The following is a 17,656-nucleotide window of genomic DNA, read 5'->3' on the forward strand; positions in this document are numbered from 1 at the left end:
CCAGTCACCATGGTGTTGGGTCCTGTTACCTAGTGCACAGCTGAGCCCGGCTGCCTTGCGTAGTCCATCCAGGCTGAGACAGATGGCATCTCTCTCCCTCTGGCTCTGCTCCTTCAGCCCCTCAGACCCCAGCATGAAGGCCAGGCCCTTGGCGCTGCCCGCCATGCGCCCCGTCAGAGGGGTGGACAGGGTGTCCATCAGGTTCTTCCAGCAGCCCATCAGAATGTAGCGGGCAAACACTCTGCCTGAAATAATATCAATGAAGGTTGAGTCAGACCCTTATCTGTACATTGAACCATGTATCAACTGTGAGAGAAAAATTACGTATTTACCTGATTTGTTTGATATTAATACTTAACAAATAGTAATGCTGTGTTTTTATGGTCTCCACTCTGGCTCCCTGCAGCTAATCTGGGCGTATGGTCACTAGAGGTAGCTTGCACTGACAATTGATCTACAGCATGCATTCCATAGACAAGATGTGGTGGGTGTAACCGAGATAGAGATAACCTGGAGGAGTAGAACAAAACCCTTATTGTTTCTGTTCATCCTTGTATTTGGGCTGGGGGTTGAAACAACACCAGGTGCAGATAACCATAGGATGAACCCAAGGTGGCTTATGATGCCACCCGATCTGCATGGGAGGGGTGGAACCAGCCATGACTAAGCATTTTTAGTGTCAGCTATATAAGAACCAGCATTTTCTGTAAAGGTTAGGCTCTCGGCCCAACAGTCAAGTGTGTTGGGTCGACAAGTCTCATTTTTGCAATAATGAAATCGATATTGAATAAAGATGATTGTTGAAGAAATGACAGTCTCTCTCACTTGATTAGAATATTCCACGACACAACCCCTATGTATGAAACAGGATCAATGCGGGTTGAGTCAGACCCTTGAAGCTAGAATCCGCAGTTGAAACAATAACAAAGTGGCACCCCACCTCTGTTTTGGTAAAAAGCTGAGGGATGGGTCTGGAGAAATGTAACCACTTCATATACAGAGTTATGGATGCAAGGACTGACCATCCATGATACCAACATTATAGATTGAACCATGTTTTGAGGCTATACAGTGTTTGTTTCCATTTACATTGTTTACAAACATTGGAGTAAAACAAGCTTCTATTTTGGGTTCTGATGGGGAGGACAGTTAAACTAAGCTCACGAGGCATTTAGAAGTTATATTCTTCAAGAATCAATGGTTATACAGTGAGTATACCAAACATTAGGGACACCTTCCTAATATTGAGTTGCACCCCCTTCCTTTTTCTCTCAGAACAGCCTCAATTCATAGGGGCATGGACTCTACAAGGTGTCGAAAGCGTTCCACAGAGATGCTGGCCCATATTGACTCCAATACTTCCCACAGTTGTGTCAAGTTGGCTAGACGTCCTTTGGGTAGTGGACCATTCTTGATACACATGGGAATCTGTTGAGCGTGAGCAGAGTTGCAGTTCATGACACAAACTGGTGCGCCTGGTACCTACTACCATACCCCATTCAAAGGCACTTAAATATTTTGTCTTGCCCATTCACCCTCTGAATGGCACACATACACAATCCATGTCTCAATTGTCTCAAGGCTTAAAAATACTTATTTAACCTGTCTCCTCCCCTTCATCTACACTGATTGAAGTGGATTTAACAAGTGACATCAATAAGGGATCATAGCTTTCACCTGGTCAGTCTATGTCATGGAAAGAGCATGTTTTGTATACTCAGTGTATATCTTTAATTTAAGTCCACAAATGGATGTAGCAAATGCTGTTCTAGCTTTAAATACAGCATACAGTACATTCAGCTGTGTACAGTAGACTATTGATCATGAAACAGTATGAATGGCTACATCGTAGAAATTCATGAAAACAAACATTTGCTTTTTGGTCTTTTACAGTTTGGGTTAGGCATTAGGGTTAGCAGTGTGGTTTAGTTTAAGATTAAAGTTAGGGTTAGATTAAAAATCAGTTTTATGACTTTGTGGCTGTGCCAGTCTGCAGAGCTGCCTCCAGGGCAAGATTCATGACAATAAATGCCAACCTGCGAGTCAGACCCTCATCTTTGTATTGACCAATACCTATGCTACAGCACAATGGGGTTGAATCAGACCTTTAAAACAGGATACAGTACATCCACGTCTATTGACAAAGACCCCTTGCCTGAAAAGGCACTAATGGGAGATAAGTCAGAACCTACACTATATCTATCTGTGTATTGACCCAGCAGTTCTGTAATGTGCTGTAGAATTATTTGCTCAGAGGCAGTAAACAGGCAGGCAGTAAACAGGCAGGCAGTAAACAGACAGGCAGTAAACAGACAGGCAGTAAACTTAGACAGTAAACAGGCAGGCAGTAAACAGACAGGCAGTAAACAGACAGGCAGTAAACTGCAGTCCAGTTAGAGAGACCTTGAGAGATTTAAGAGCTATAAAGGCACTCTGTGTGACAATAACCTCTCATACAGGGAAGTAAATATTAGAACTGACAACAATCCCTTTTCTCTCCGTTCCATGTTAATATAGTTGTCCCTATTGATTATGTGTACATAGCTAGCTAATTACATGGAAGCTGTAATGCCTAATTAGCAACACAGCAGCGGTTGCTGTGGTAACAAAGTGGCGCGAGTGCTTGACGGTGCGCCTTTTGTTCCCAGTGATAATAAAAGATGTAGGCAGACGCTGGCAGCTCTCCATTCTCTCCCCTGTGAGAGATGCAAGGAGAACAACATATTTCTCTCTCCATGTAGAGAGTACAGCATCTAGGCTCATGTATGCCACGGGATAGACCAGGGTTCAGTCCCCTTCTCCACCCTTCCCACTTTGTCTCCTCCTAATCTGTTTGCCCCACTGTTTCTAATCTGTCTGAATAAAGCAAAATGCCCCCCCCAAAAATCCTAAACAGAATACACAATACAATATTCCTAAATATCTAAACAAAATATAGCAAATACTGTCTTGGTGAAGCGACTCAGAAAGTACAGCTGGAGGTGTCAGTACCTGGGGGTGTCTGTACCTGGTGGTGTAAGTACCTGGTGGTGTCAGTACCTGCCATGAGGGTGTCACTGCCACTCTTGTCACAGCTGAAAGGGGACTGTGTGTTGGCCTTACGGATCAGCTGACCTCTGATGGCACTACTGCCCAGCCCATCGATATCTGACCAGAGACAGAGAGAGACAGACAGAGAGAAAGACAGAGAGAGACAGAGAGAGAGACAGAGCGAGAGAGAGAGAGAGACAGAGAGAGCAAGAGTGAGACCGAGAGAGCGAAAGAGAGAGAGAGAGAGAGACAGACAGACAGACAGAGAGAGAGGACACAAAGTGATGAGAGTTGTCAGAAAAACATAGCAGAACATTTTAAAGACTCAAATGTGCATTATGTTAATTTTATATCTTTATGTTGACATATAAAGAAACCTCATGAATAAAGCAGTGTGGGAGAGCTGTGTCCCCTCCTACCAGTGAGCATGGTGATGAGGGGTAAGGACTGTTCCTCTGGTGAGCCCCAGTAGCCAGCCTCCCCCAGCAGGTTCCTGTCCAGCACCTTGAGGTAGAGCTCCTCGATCCAGGCCTGAGACAGCACCACTAGCACCCCACTGCTCTGGATGAGACCAACAAATTCTTTCTGCAGCAGATGAGACAATTCAATGGGGAAACCATGAAGCCTGGTGGGATCACTTCAAAATATATCAAGCACGTAAACAAAAGAACTGGCTACAGAGCATGTACTACATGGTGTTCAGCTGATCACTTCAGGGTTCACAAACCTCTCTGACATACACAGGAATATCAGCTTTAGTGCACTAAGACATTGACTCCACCTCCTCCACTCACCAGACTGACCAGCACAGGCATGGGCCTCCTGCGGTAGAAGTCCTGGCAGCAGAGTTTGAGGTTGAGGAGCAAGGCGTAGTAGGAGACCAGGTAAAGGCCGTCAGCGTTCATCAGGGCCTGACAGTTCAGGTTCTCACTGCCTTCATAGCCTGGAGAGTGGATGCCACCTGGGAGAGAACATAAGGATGCAACCAGGTCAATATTATCCCCTAGTGTCTCCATCAAACAGTGGGACCTAGAAATATTAGAGGATGTCTTCGCAGAATAAGATACTATCATTGCTTCAATTGACGTTTCAATGACATCTGATGTCATCTCACGTCCTCTCTTCATTATCTCATGCTATCTCCCTTCAGCTCCTCTCTGTATCTCTTACCCGCCTGTAGGCCGGAGCAGAATGTAGAGGAGAAGTTCTGCAGAGAAGTGTCCACGTCTGTTGTGCTGTGCATCCCCAGCAGGCGAGGCAGCAGGCCGGCCAGAGACTGGACAAAGAGCCGGGCGCTCTGCTGGTCAGCCTCCTGGTTCTTCAGTAGCTTCAGGGACAGGGCTGCCGTCCTCAGGGAGCGGTGGCCGGGACAGTCCCTGGGTGTCTGCTCCTCATCGGCCAGGGAGCAGTTATCAGAGCCCATGTCTGACACGTCTGAGCGACCCGAGTCCTTCTCCGCTGCCATGGAGTACTGGTCGCAGGAATCAAACTCAGTGCGTGACATCTCCCCCTCGTCCACGCTAAAGTTGCACTCACTGTAGCGCGAGCCGTGGGAATGCGCACGGGCATCCACGGACAGGAAGTTGGTGATGTCAGGGTAAACAAGGGCATGGCTGCGCTGCACCACATCTGGGGGTCCTCCGGGCTCCGCCCCCGGCTCCCTCACACAGGGACGGAGCTCAGGGTAGGGGTCAGCGTCCGGCCCACCAGAGGAAGGCGAAGGGAGTCGGGGTTCTTCCCCACACTCCTCCCCCTCTGAAGTGGTCTGTCCCAGCTCCCCATCCAGAGTGGTCTGGGCCGTATCCATGGTGACGCTGATGCTGACGTCGGGGCTGTGCTCCGTGATGGTGGTGGCGGAGGGCTCCCAGGGAGCGTGCGCAGACGAGAGGACGTGGCGCTGCCAGCGGAAGTCCGCCTCATTGATCTCCATGGACTCCCGCGTGGATTCTGCCCCCTCTTTCAGCTCGTCCAATCGGCACAGGAGCACGCGGGCCTGTTCTGACTGTAGGCCACGCCCATGACTCAGCTCGTCCAGAGCTCCCAGGAGGGCACAGGCACACGATACTGAGGAGTAGCAGGCCTCGATGCCCCCCTTCATACAGGCCTCGGTCATGCCGTCCATCACCCTGTAGGTACACAGACACACACAGGCACACCATTAACACTACGTATCAGTTTACAACAGTACTACTTCCTTCTCACTAGTCCATGATGTTGTGTATTGATATTCTAGTTTTGTCCCTTTAGGGCACCTGTAACACCCCTTTGCTTACCTACGTTGAAATGCTTGGAATGTTCTACCTGTGAAACGCATTAAAACAATACCCACGTTAATTTCTACTCCCGTCTCATGTCCTGTCCTTATATTAGTTGTATAAGTAATACAGTGTGCTATACAACAAAACTGGCGACGAGGAAGAAATGTTCTCACGTTTGTGCTCTTCGTCTTCGGCAGAAAGTCTGAGTTAAATTCGTTATTTATTTATTTTTCTCGCTGTAGAAAGACGCAAACATAACGTGGAGCTAGCCAGTTGAGTGATGCTAGCTAGCCTTTGATGTCACGGCAACAAGAGCCTTGAGGGATAGGAAGAGTTTCGCTGCGGGAGAAAGTGAAGTCATCGTGAGTTAAAAGAAAGAAAAATAAACCGAAAATGTCTGCATTGATTGGAAATATAGGAACATTTGATGAATCTGTGGAACAATGGAGTTCTTACACAGAACGTTTTGAGTACTTTGTGTTGGCAAATGGAAATAAAGCTGAAGTCGTTGTGCCAACATTTTTGACTGTTATGGGAGGAAAAACATTCATTCAATCTACTGCGCAGCCTAGTAACGCCTGAAAAACCTGGTGATAAATCATATGATGAAATTGTGGCTACCTTAAAAGGACATTATTCTCCAAAACCACTGATAATCGCAGAGAGATTCCGGTTTCATAAGAGAAATCAAGAGGAGGGGGAATCAATCTCACAGTTTGTGGCTGTATTGAAACAGTTATCTGAACACTGTGAATTTAGGCGATCAATGAGTGACACTATACGTGATAGGTTAGTGTGTGGCATGCACAGCGAGGCAATTCAGAAACGCCTTTTGACTGAGAGTAACTTAACATTGCAGAGAGCAATAGAAGTGAGTACGTCAATGGAAATGGCAAATAAAGACGCACAACAGCTAAGTGCATCGACCAAAGTGCATAAGGTGTCTATGGAGTTAAAAACCAAGGCAGGAGGTGGGAAGCCATGCTATCGCTGTGGGAAACCAGGTCACCAAGCAGAGGAGTGTTGGTGCAAAGACTGCAGAAGTTGTGGTAAAAAAGGGTCACATCGAACGTGCATGTAAAAACAAAAAGACACAATCAAACAAAAGTACTGAACAAAGGAAAAGGGACTTCAGGAAGTACAAAAAGAAAGTGCATAAAATGGAGCACACAGAGGATGAACAAAGTGATACCCTGTCTGAAGGGGAAGAATCTTTGCATGTTATGTCAATTTCAGACAATGGATACGGGTACTGGGTGACACCGCTACTGGATGGAAACGCAGTACGGATGCAAGTGGACACTGGAGCAGCCATATCTTTGCTGTCTGAGGCTGTATACAAGGAGAAACTACATCACCTCACACTACAGCCCACAAAGACGACGCTGAAAACATACACCGGTGAGATTGTTCCAGTGAGAGGAAGCGTGATTGTTACAGTGGAGCTCAACAAACAGAAGGTAAAGTTACCACTCTACATTGTGAAAGGCAACCATCCAGCATTGCTAGGACGCACATGGCTGGAAAATATGAAACTAAACTGGCAGGAAATTCACATGGTTGCAAAAGAGGACACAAACCTACAAGGGATATTGAGGAAACACGCGGATGTGTTCAAAGGAGAACTTGGCAGTATGAAGGACATAACAGTTAAACTGACCGTGAAACCAGACAGCAAGCCAAAATGCTTCAAAGCTAGACCTGTCCCATACGCCATAAAACCAAAAGTTGAAATTGAGCTAAACAGACTAGTCGAGAGTGGAGTATTGGATCCAGTGAATGTTAGTGAATGGGCTACACCCGTTGTTCCAGTCATAAAAAAAGATGGATCACTCAGACTCTGTGGTGATTTCAAAGTCACCATTAACCCAGTCTTGACTGCTGAAAAATATCCACTACCCCTCATTGACGACCTCTTTTCTGGTTTAGCTGGAGGACAAACATTCAGTAAGATAGACTTATGTCAAGCCTATCTACAGATGCATGTGGACCAAGAGTCACAAGAACTGTTGACCATAGTGACTCACAAAGGACTGTACAGGTACCGGATGCTTCCTTTTGGAATCACCTCAGCTCTTGTTTCAGAGAGCTATGGACCAGATACTGAGCGGGCTCACTGGGGTCCAATGTTACCTCGATGATCATCACCGGCAAAAACGAGCAGGAGCACCTGAGAAACCTGAACGCTACACTACAGAGATTGGAGGAGGACGGTCTGAGGGTCCGGAAGGACAAATGCAAGTTTTTCCGGCCCTCTGTTGAGTACCTAGGCCACGTCATCGACAGCTCGGGGCTCCACAAGGCGCCATCAAAGGTGAAGGCCGTTGCAGAAGCTCCATCCCCACAGAACGTGAGTCAGCTGAGATCATTCTTAGGACTACTGACATACTACGCAAAGTTTGTGCCAAACCTAGCTAACATGTTAAAGCCACTGCATGAACTCTTGAACAAAACAAACAGTGGAAGTGGACAGACAGATGTGAGGAGGCCTTCAAGAAAGTGAAAACAGCCTTAGCTCAGTTAGAGGCCCTAACCCACTTCAACCCCAACTTGCCATTACAGTTGGCATGTGATGCATCGCCTTATGGCGTTGGTGCGGTTGTCTCACACATCATGCCATCAGGTGAAGAAAGGCCAATTGCTTTCGCATCACGGACCTTAAGTAAAGCCGAGAGCAATTATGCACAGATAGAGCGTGAAGCACTCGCCATTGTGTTTGGAGTTAAGACATTTCATCAGTTTCTGTTTGGCCGACGATTCACACTGCTGACGGACCATAGATCCCTCACCTCCATCTTTGGTCCCCACACCGGCATTCCATCGCTTGCAGGTCGAGCAGCACTGCAATGCAGATGGCCTCTCAAGGCTTCCCTTACCTGTCGCACACACTGAGCACTCCCAGGCTGAAATCTTCTACTTCAAGGAAGTGACGAACGCCCCAGTTACATCTGTCCAAGTGAAAAAGTTCACCCACACTGATCCAGTGATGTCTGAGGTCGTGGACATTGTCACTCGTGGAAAAGAAAGAGAGATGTCGGACAGCCTACAACCTTACAGTGAGGGAAAAAAGTATTTGATCCCCTGCTGATTTTGTACGTTTGCCCACTGACAAAGAAATGATCAGTCTATAATTTTAATGGTAGGTTTATTTGAACAGTGAGAGACAGAATAACAACAAAGAAATCCAGAAAAACGCATGTCAAAAATGTTATAAATTGATTTGCATTTTAATGAGGGAAATAAGTATTTGACCCCCTCTCAATAAGAAAGATTTCTGGCTCCCAGGTGTCTTTTATACAGGTAACGAGCTGAGATTAGGAGCACACTCTTAAAGGGAGTGCTCCTAATCTCAGTTTGTTACCTGTATAAAAGACACCTGTCCACAGAAGCAATCAATCAATCAGATTCCAAACTCTCCACCATGGCCAAGACCAAAGAGCTCTCCAAGGATGTCAGGGACAAGATTGTAGACCTACACAAGGCTGAAATGGGCTACAAGACCATCGCCAAGCAGCTTGGTGAGAAGGTGACAACAGTTGGTGCGATTATTCGCAAATGGAAGAAACACAAAATAACTGTCAATGTCCCTCGGCCTGGGGCTCCATGCAAGATCTCACCGCGTGGAGTTGCAATGATCATGAGGAATCAGCCCAGAACTACACGGGAGGATTTTGTCAATGATCTCAAGGCAGCTGGGACCATAGTCACCAAGAAAACAATTGGTAACACACTATGCCGTGAAGGACTGAAATCCTGCAGTGCCCGCAAGGTCCCCCTGCTCAAGAAAGCACATATACAGGGCCGTCTGAAGTTTGCCAATGAACATCTGAATGATTCAGAGGAGAACTGGGTGAAAGTGTTGTGGTCAGATGAGACCAAAATCGAGCTATTTGGCATCAACTCAACTCGCCGTGTTTGGAGGAGGAGGAATGCTGCCTATGACCCCAAGAACACCATCCCCACTGTCAAACATGGAGGTGGAAACATTATGCTTTGGGGGTGTTTTTCTGCTAAGGGGACAGGACAACTTCACCGCATCAAAGGGACGATGGACGGGGCCATGTACCGTCAAATCTTGGGTGAGAACCTCCTTCCCTCAGCCAGGGCATTGAAAACGGGTCGTAAATGGGTATTCCAGCATGACAATGACCCAAAACACACGGCCAAGGCAACAAAGGAGTGGCTCAAGAAGAAGCACATTAAGGTCCTGGAGTGGCCTAGCCAGTCTCCAGACCTTAATCCCATAGAAAATCTGTGGAGGGAGCTGAAGGTTCGAGTTGCCAAACGTCAGTCTCGAAACCTTAATGACTTGGAGAAGATCTGCAAAGAGGAATGGAACAAAATCCCTCCTGAGATGTGTGCAAACCTGGTGGCCAACTATAAGAAACGTCTGACCTCTGTGATTGCCAACAAGGGTTTTGCCACCAAGTACTAAGTCATGTTTTGCAGAGGGGTCAAATACTTATTTCCCTCATTAAAATGCAAATCAATTGATAACATTTTTGACATGCGTTTTTCTGGATTTTGTTGTTGTTATTCTGTCTCTCACTGTTCAAATAAACCCATTAAAATTATAGACTGATCATGTCTTTGTCAGTGGGCAAACGTACAAAATCAGCAGGGGATCAAATACTTTTTTTCCCTCACTGTACCTAGTGAGGAGAAACGAGCTCACAGTTCAGTTTGGATGCTTGCTATGGGGTTTTCGAGTCATTATACCGCCGCCACTGAGAAGGTAGGTGCTTGAAGAACTCCATTCAGGGCACTGTGGCATAGGTGCGAATGAAGGAGATTGCACGCAGCTACTTTTGGTGGCCAGGTCTGGATGCAGCTATCGAAGACAAGGTCAAGTCATGTTCTGCATGTCAAAAGATGAGGAACATGCCTCAGCTAGCGCCACTACACCCATGGGACTTCCCAGAGGAGCCTTGGCAGCGAGTCCACATAGACTATGCAGGCCCAATGGAGGATCGTATGTTCTTAGTCGTAGTTGACGCACACAGCAAATGGCCTGAGGTCACAGTGATGAAGAGCACCTCAGCGGAGAGAACCATCGAAGAGCTACGGTCAATTGTCAGTTGCTTCGGCTTGCCAACGCAACTCGTTAGTGATAATGGCCCCCAACTGGTGTCTGAAGAGTTCCGGTCATTCATGGAAGCAAATGGAATTCAGCACATCAAGTCAGCGCCGTATCACCCTGCAATGAACGGCCTCGCTGAAAGGTTTGTCCAAACGATGAAGCAAGCTTTAAAATCATCACAAGGGAACAGCTCCCTCAATAGGCGTCTAAACACCTTCCTGTTAACCTACAGAAACACTCCCCACGCTACAACCAAAGTGGCACCCGCGTCAGCCATGATGAAAAGACAGCTTCGCACGCGACTCGACCTCCTGAGATCTCCAAAGATGAGACAGGTTGTACAGACGCAACAGAGAGCACAGGTGGAGAGACGGAGCAAAGCAAAAGACAGAAGCTTCATAGCTGGAGAGAGAGTTCTTGCTTGGAACTACTGCAAAGGTCCAAAGTGGATACCAGCCACAGTGGTTGCACAAACAGGGCCTGTGTCCTACACAGTTCACACACCGGAAAACATCATCTGGATCAACTGTTGCCAGGAACCAACCTCAGAGATGACTCCTGTCAAGTGACAAACCAAGATCAGCTACTGGAGACCTACCATGACTACGAGCTATCACCTGAACATCCACTGCAGCAACCTACAAATGTGACTCAGAGATAATGTGACTGTAGACTCACCTGTACGTCGTCATTACCCTGCAAGAGAAAGACGACCCCCTGGCAGGTTGACTATTTAGTTCAGACTAATCTCCGATATTGGGGCAGAATACACCCCAGGGTTAAGTCTGGGGACTGAGGCAGTCTACCCTCTATCCCTAGTTTAGAAAAGGTTATTCTGAAAAGTTCATTTATTTACATTAAGAAAACAATAGGCAAAACAGTGAATATTTACTTTTTCCTTACGAGTCATCAAAGGTAAAGGGGGAGGGATATGTTGTGTATTGATATTCTAGTTTTGTCCCTTTAGGGCACCTGTAACCCCCCCTTGCTTACCTACATTGAAATGCTTGGAATGTTCTTCCTGTGAAACGCATTAAAACAATGCCCACGTTAATTTCTACTCCCGTCTCATGTCCTGTCCTTATATTAGTTGTATAAGTAATACAGTGTGCTATACAACACATGATGTATGGGTTACAGGCTGTTACAGACAGGTAGAGGCATATTATTTTGGGTTACAGGCTTATACAGACAGGTAGAGGCATATTATTTTGTGTTACAGGCTTATACAGACAGGTAGAGGCATATTCTTTTGGGTTACAGGCTTATACAGACAGGTAGAGGCATATTCTTTTTTACAAGGTTATAGTGCTAAATCAAATAACAAAATGTGGGTCCTCACAGTTTGAGCAGGTCCAGGTGAGACTTCCTCTTGGAGAAGGACCTTTTCCTAGACTCAGGCTCTATAACACAGGGACCAGCCAGGTCAAACAAGCGCTGAGGACTTCCCAGAATCTACAAAACGCAAACAAACAAAGACACCCAAGTTGATTTTCGCTCATTGCATCCCCTCTGCAAAACTGGTACTGCCGATAAAGCAGCAACATTCCACGGTCTAATTCATTTACATTTTAGTCATTTAGTAGACGCTCTTATCCAGAACGACTTACAGGAGCAATAAGGGTTAAGTGCCTTGCTGAAGGGCACATCAACAGATTTTTCACCTAGTCGGCTCGCGGATTTGAACCAGCGACCTTTCGCTTACTGGCCCAAAGCTCTTAACCGCTAGGCTAATTGATTGGTTGATCTATAAACATTATGTTAGGGGATTTAAGGTGACTGGTGAACAGTGAGGATTCTGGGGCTCTGACCACCTCCTTCATGATCTTGATGGCCTCCACGCGGTGCTGTGGCGGGGGGTAGAGCAGGATGCGGTGGTACAGCGACTGCAGAACAGGCTTCATGGACTCCACACAGCCCACCAGGCGCACCAGCTCAGCAGCCACGTAGCAGATGGTCCGCACCACCGGGCCGATCATGGCGGGGGTGGTGGAGGAGCAGCCGGTCCCCCGGCCCTGGTTAGACACCCCGCCCAGAGAGGGGTCCAGTTCCTGACACCCACCTCTGTGGCCTTGGGCCGAGGTGATAGTCTTGTCGTTCACAGGGTTTCCCATGATCACCACCAACGACGGGCACAGCTGCTTCCTGAGAGAAGAAGACAAGACATGTCACATGTTTTATGTAGACAGATAATATAGCTAACACTTTATGAAGTGCTCAAGTACTGCTTATGAATGTGAAATGAAGACCGTATGTAGGTACCCCTCAAGTAAAGTGTTACCAATAATGTATGTTTAAACTGCGGACATAAGGAATAAGGAGACAGGTGATCAGACAGGGAAGTGTGACTGTATGTCAGCCATAGGCAGGCTTACCAGATCAGGTCTGTGAAGCCTCTACTCAGGTGCATGGTGGGAGGACAGCTGCTGAGCATGGACAGGATGCACTCTAAGTAGAGCAGCTGGAGCAGCTGGTTCTCACTGTACAAACAAACAGGCCATTAGTCAGTGTCTCAGGCCATCCCAAATGGCACCCTATTCCCTATAGGTTCTTATCAAAAGCAGTGTACTGTGTATGGAATGGGGTGGTATTTGGGATGCAGCCTCAGTGTCTCACCTTAATAAAAGCCAACCAAGGACAATCTCTATATAACATTGGTGTAAGACAAGGTGGGAGAAATGATGAGTTCTTTAGATGAGAGAGAAACAAACAGTATTAACTCTGAATAAAGAATCATTCTTACTGGTCAACCCCCTCCAGCTTCTCACAGAAGACCGTTAGCACTGTCACAACGTCCCCACACAGGGACTGTGTCGTGGGAGACACATCTAAAAACATACAGGCCAACAACCATTACCGAGACATCACACTCAGGGGAATAAATACAACTGATAACATACCTTATATATTTAAAATTATTTGAGGTGCGATTCCAAGCGTGGAGTTTGAACTTTTGGTTGCATTGTCCAGCCCAAACTAAATCAAACGCAGCTCAAGTGTTTGACAAAATGTATTTGACCCAGGTCTGACAGAGAACAGTTAAACCAGCAGACACACTGCATCACTTCCTACTACTGGTCTCTCCTCTCCCACTGTTGGACGTGGACTCTGGAGGTGTGAATCACCCAGCCTTGCAGTAAGAGATTTGTGATGTCTAACACCCTGTGCTCATTGACTCATAAAAGGGACAGTATAGTCCATGTGGAGGTATATTCCCCATGGCATGCGAAGGGCGGTAGTGAAGGCCTTTCCTATATAACAGGGCTATAAAGTACCTCTGCGCTGGTGTGTGGGCACTGGTGCGTCCTCGCCATCCACTCCCTGCAGACACACAACACAATATTATAGCCTTTCAGACACTGTATGTCGCTTCATCTATGACTATGCATTCAATGCATTCCCCTACATATTCAAAGACTGTGATCTTGTTGCTGATTCTTGTAATCACAGCAGCACAAGTCAACCAAAATGTATTCAACACAGTACGTCTGTACTCTATGGATGCATTTAATGAGTTGATTACAATATCTCATTTAAGCCCCTCCCTCCCAGACAATCCCATATTATTTGCTTCTGATCTAGTCTGAGTGGTGATAATGTGAGAGGTCAAAGGTGCCTGGGGTAGCTGACCTGTCTGTGTCCGAGCTGCAGAGCGAGGTCTCCCAGGATCTGGCTGAGGGTGGCCCTCACGGCCGTGTTGATGCTGCGCTGGTGACAGCTGGACTTGTATGTCTCAATACACACCTGGGGATAGCAGGACAGGACACACACACACACACGTTACAACAGAGCAGGGGTTTACTGTAACAACCAATGTATATACACAAAGGTAAATGCCTCTTTCAAGGCAAAGCTGGCTGGACTGAAGAAAGTCTGACATCGGGAGTGAATGAAAATATCATCTTTAAGCAATGTGTGATACATCAACCAAAGTATAAATGTGATGCCAAGCCCTGAAGAGTCAGCAGGACATTATTGCTTTACCTTCACCTTACACTTTTCATTACTTCCCACTCTATATAAATCAGTGTATAAATCTAGATGACATCCCAGTGGCTAATTGAATTAAGACAGCCTTTGATAGCTGGTCTCCGGGTTCTATGGAGGATGACAGCCTCTGAAAACTGGTCTCTGGGTTCTACAGAAAATGACATTCTCTGAAAGCTGGTCTCTGGATTCTACGGAGGAGGACAGTCTCTGAAAGCTGGTCTCTGGGTTCTACGGAGGATGACAGCGTCTGAAAGCTGGTCTCTGGGTTCTACGGAGGAGGACAGCCTCTGAAAGCTGGAGTCTGGGTTCTACGGAGGAGGACAGCGTCTGAAAGCTGGTCTCTGGGTTCTACGGAGGATGACATTCTCTGAAAGCTGGTCTCTGGGTTCTACGGAGGAGGACAGTCTCTGAAAGCTGGTCTCTGGGTTCTACGGAGGATGACAGCGTCTGAAAGCTGGTCTCTGGGTTCTACGGAGGATGACAGCGTCTGAAAGCTGGTCTCTGGGTTCTACGGAGGATGACATTCTCTGAAAGCTGGTCTCTGGGTTCTACGGAGGAGGACAGTCTCTGAAAGCTGGTCTCTGGGTTCTACGGAGGATGACAGCGTCTGAAAGCTGGTCTCTGGGTTCTACGGAGGATGACTGCGTCTGAAAGCTGGTCTCTGGGTTCTACAGAGGAGGACAGCCTCTGAAAGCTGGACTCTGGGTTCTACGGAGGAGGACAGCCTCTGAAAGCTGGTCTCTGGGTTCTATGGAGGATGACAGCCTCTGAAAGCTCTGGGTTCTATGGTGGATGACGCACACATAAAAGGCCCAGCCAAGGAAGCTTGACCGGAACATTCTCTTAACCCTCTCCCCTTAGTACTGGTATAATGAAAGCAGGAGTCACTATTCAGAGAGGTTATCAGGCAGGTGAGATAGAACTCTTCTCCACACTGTTCGGGCTCATCTTTCACGCCATATCTGCTGATCCAATCTAAAATAAGACTCCCAGTCGCTCTGGTAATTAACATGCAGATTAAAATGTGAAAGGCAACTGCTATTATTAACGTTACTGTTCTGTTAACCAAGAGCCATGCTGGTCCATTTATAATCCATCCTGAGCAGTGATTCATGGTATGAATCAGCTAAGACTAAAAGTAGATTTTAATAGCTTGGTCCGTCCAATTATGAGATGACCGCCCAGACCAAAGACTGTATAAATTAAAGGACCAAACCAGTTCAGCAGGGCTCCAGGTACAAAGGTCAAAGGTCAGAAGTCAACTTCAGTTCCTCAAATCTGCTTCCAAATATCAACTCTTTAGTTATCTCAAAATATACATTTTAGTCATTTAGCAGACGCTCTTATCCAGAGCGACTTACAGTTAGTGAGTGCATACATTATTATTTTTTTATTTTTTTCAAACTGGCCCCCTGTGGGAATCGAACCCACGACCCTGGCGTTGCAAACACCATGCTCTACCAACTGAGCTACATCCCTGCTGGCCATTCCCTCCCATACCCTGGACGACGCTGGGCCAATTGTGCGCCACCCCATGGGTCTCCCGGTCGCGGCCGGCTACGACAGAGCCTGGATTCGAACCAAGATCTCTAGTGGCACAGCTAGCACTGCGTTGCAGTGCCTTAGACCACTGCGCCACTCGGGAAATGAAATGGTTCTCTCTTTGGGGTACTGCATCATGAAGTATAGTAATAGTCAAAGTCACATCTCAACGAGTCTTGACACTAGAAATGCACCTGTTAGTACTGTGAATGACAAATACTGTAACCTGATCCCAGACCAGTAGATCTGATAATAAAGACCCAACTCTCCATCTCTCCCCCTGCCTGGTGCTGACGTAGTGGAAAGACCACTTCAGACATGGTGTCATGTCAGTGGCCTTGAATTAGGGGTTTCCATGGCGACCAGACCAACGAGATTAAATGAGGAAAGAGCACCTTGTTTGAGCTGGTTTTGAAAGGTTACAGGGAGGAATTAGTTAGGGACTGTCAGTCTGTCTGTACTGACACTCTGGGTCACTGGCTGCAGGGCTCTCTCTGTACCAAGGATGAGGAAGAGAGACAGGAGCATGTACCATCTCTGTGACACAGCAGCAAGAGCAGGATAGGAAATAGCATCCATCCACTGAACACAACATTCATGAAATTCTGCCATACACGTTTTATCACTGGAATTAAATCATAAAATAACCATGATAATTGAATTTTTACCTGTAAAAATATAGACATTCTAATTTGTTAGAAAAGAGTGGGAGGTATAAGTTATATGGATCTTACCATGCAGGGATAAAGAGGGTAATCTCCATTCAAATTAAAACCCCAAACAACATGTTTTTACACCTTCTGTTCCCGGTGCCAGATCGACGAAGCAGGAGCATACATTAGATCCAGGGGTGCATTAGGTCCAGTTATTTATGAGCTGCTGTTGACAGCTCACCCTCTCTGTCCAACAGCAGAGTTATGGGGTGCTGGACCTTTCCTGCCTGCACACAGCAGATGGACTGGCCTAATGGGATCAGATCCACTTAAACACAACATTAGACATATTTATGGGCTGTTAATGGATAACCAGGAGCACAGCTGAGAAACACAGGAACCCATGTCCAGAGAGACAGACCAAGGATCTACAGACAGCCTGTGAGGAGGAGATACGGAGAGCTGTACTTTCATATTGATGAATGTGACGAAAACCCCATGCAGTTCCACTCTCCACTCTACAAATGATATGCTTCTTTAGAAGTCAGTGACTGATTGATCTACATACATAAATAATACATTAGATTACTATGAGTGTGATTACCATAAACACTGGATGCATAGCAGCAACAAAGAGATTCACCTTGGTGATGGATGGCAGAAGCAAGGAGGTGCTGCCGCTGAGGTGGGGCACATTATGTCAAGAGTCAGCCATAATCATAATCAACACCCCCCTACTCCTGGAGCCAGGCTGAACAGACACAGACCAGACCTGGGTTCAAACAATATTGGTTTTCTTTCAAATTACTGTGAGCATTTGATTGCCTGGAGTGTCAGGGGGCAGGCAGCCTGCCTGTCCTCCCTGGCTCCCTGTCTTGTGTGTCCTCCCTGGCTCCCTGTCCTCCCTGGCCCCCTGTCCTCCCTGGCTCCCTGTCCTGTGTGTCCTCCCTGGCTCCCGGTCCTCCCTGGCTCCCTGTCCTCTCTGGCTCCCTGGCTCCCTGTCCTCTCTGGCTCCCTGGCTCCCTGTCCTCCCTGGCTCCCTGTCCTCTCTGGCTCCCTGTCCTCCCTAGCTCCCTGGCCTCTCTGGCTCCCTGGCCTCCCTT

The 17,656-nt window shown here is 47.0% G+C and overlaps 1 protein-coding gene across 1 annotated transcript in view; it reads right to left on the reverse strand.

The window, feature by feature from the left end:
- LOC311104544 (brefeldin A-inhibited guanine nucleotide-exchange protein 3-like) overlaps positions 1-17,656 on the reverse strand; it is a gene marked incomplete at its 5' end in the record, with an annotated part of 54,832 nt that overhangs the window by 24,693 nt on the left and 12,483 nt on the right. Inside the window, 11 exons of the mRNA XM_084146409.1 lie at positions 30-245; positions 3,040-3,147; positions 3,450-3,615; positions 3,825-3,991; positions 4,201-5,156; positions 11,711-11,823; positions 12,183-12,513; positions 12,744-12,848; positions 13,112-13,196; positions 13,644-13,689; positions 13,999-14,112. Coding sequence (XP_084002535.1) covers positions 30-245; positions 3,040-3,147; positions 3,450-3,615; positions 3,825-3,991; positions 4,201-5,156; positions 11,711-11,823; positions 12,183-12,513; positions 12,744-12,848; positions 13,112-13,196; positions 13,644-13,689; positions 13,999-14,112 — 2,407 coding nt within the window. The remainder of the gene's footprint in view (positions 1-29; positions 246-3,039; positions 3,148-3,449; positions 3,616-3,824; positions 3,992-4,200; positions 5,157-11,710; positions 11,824-12,182; positions 12,514-12,743; positions 12,849-13,111; positions 13,197-13,643; positions 13,690-13,998; positions 14,113-17,656) is intronic.

The sequence above is a fragment of the Coregonus lavaretus genome (assembly GCF_964263955.1).
Source record: "Coregonus lavaretus genome assembly, chromosome: 1".
In the NCBI taxonomy this organism is placed as follows: Eukaryota; Metazoa; Chordata; class Actinopteri; order Salmoniformes; family Salmonidae; genus Coregonus; species Coregonus lavaretus.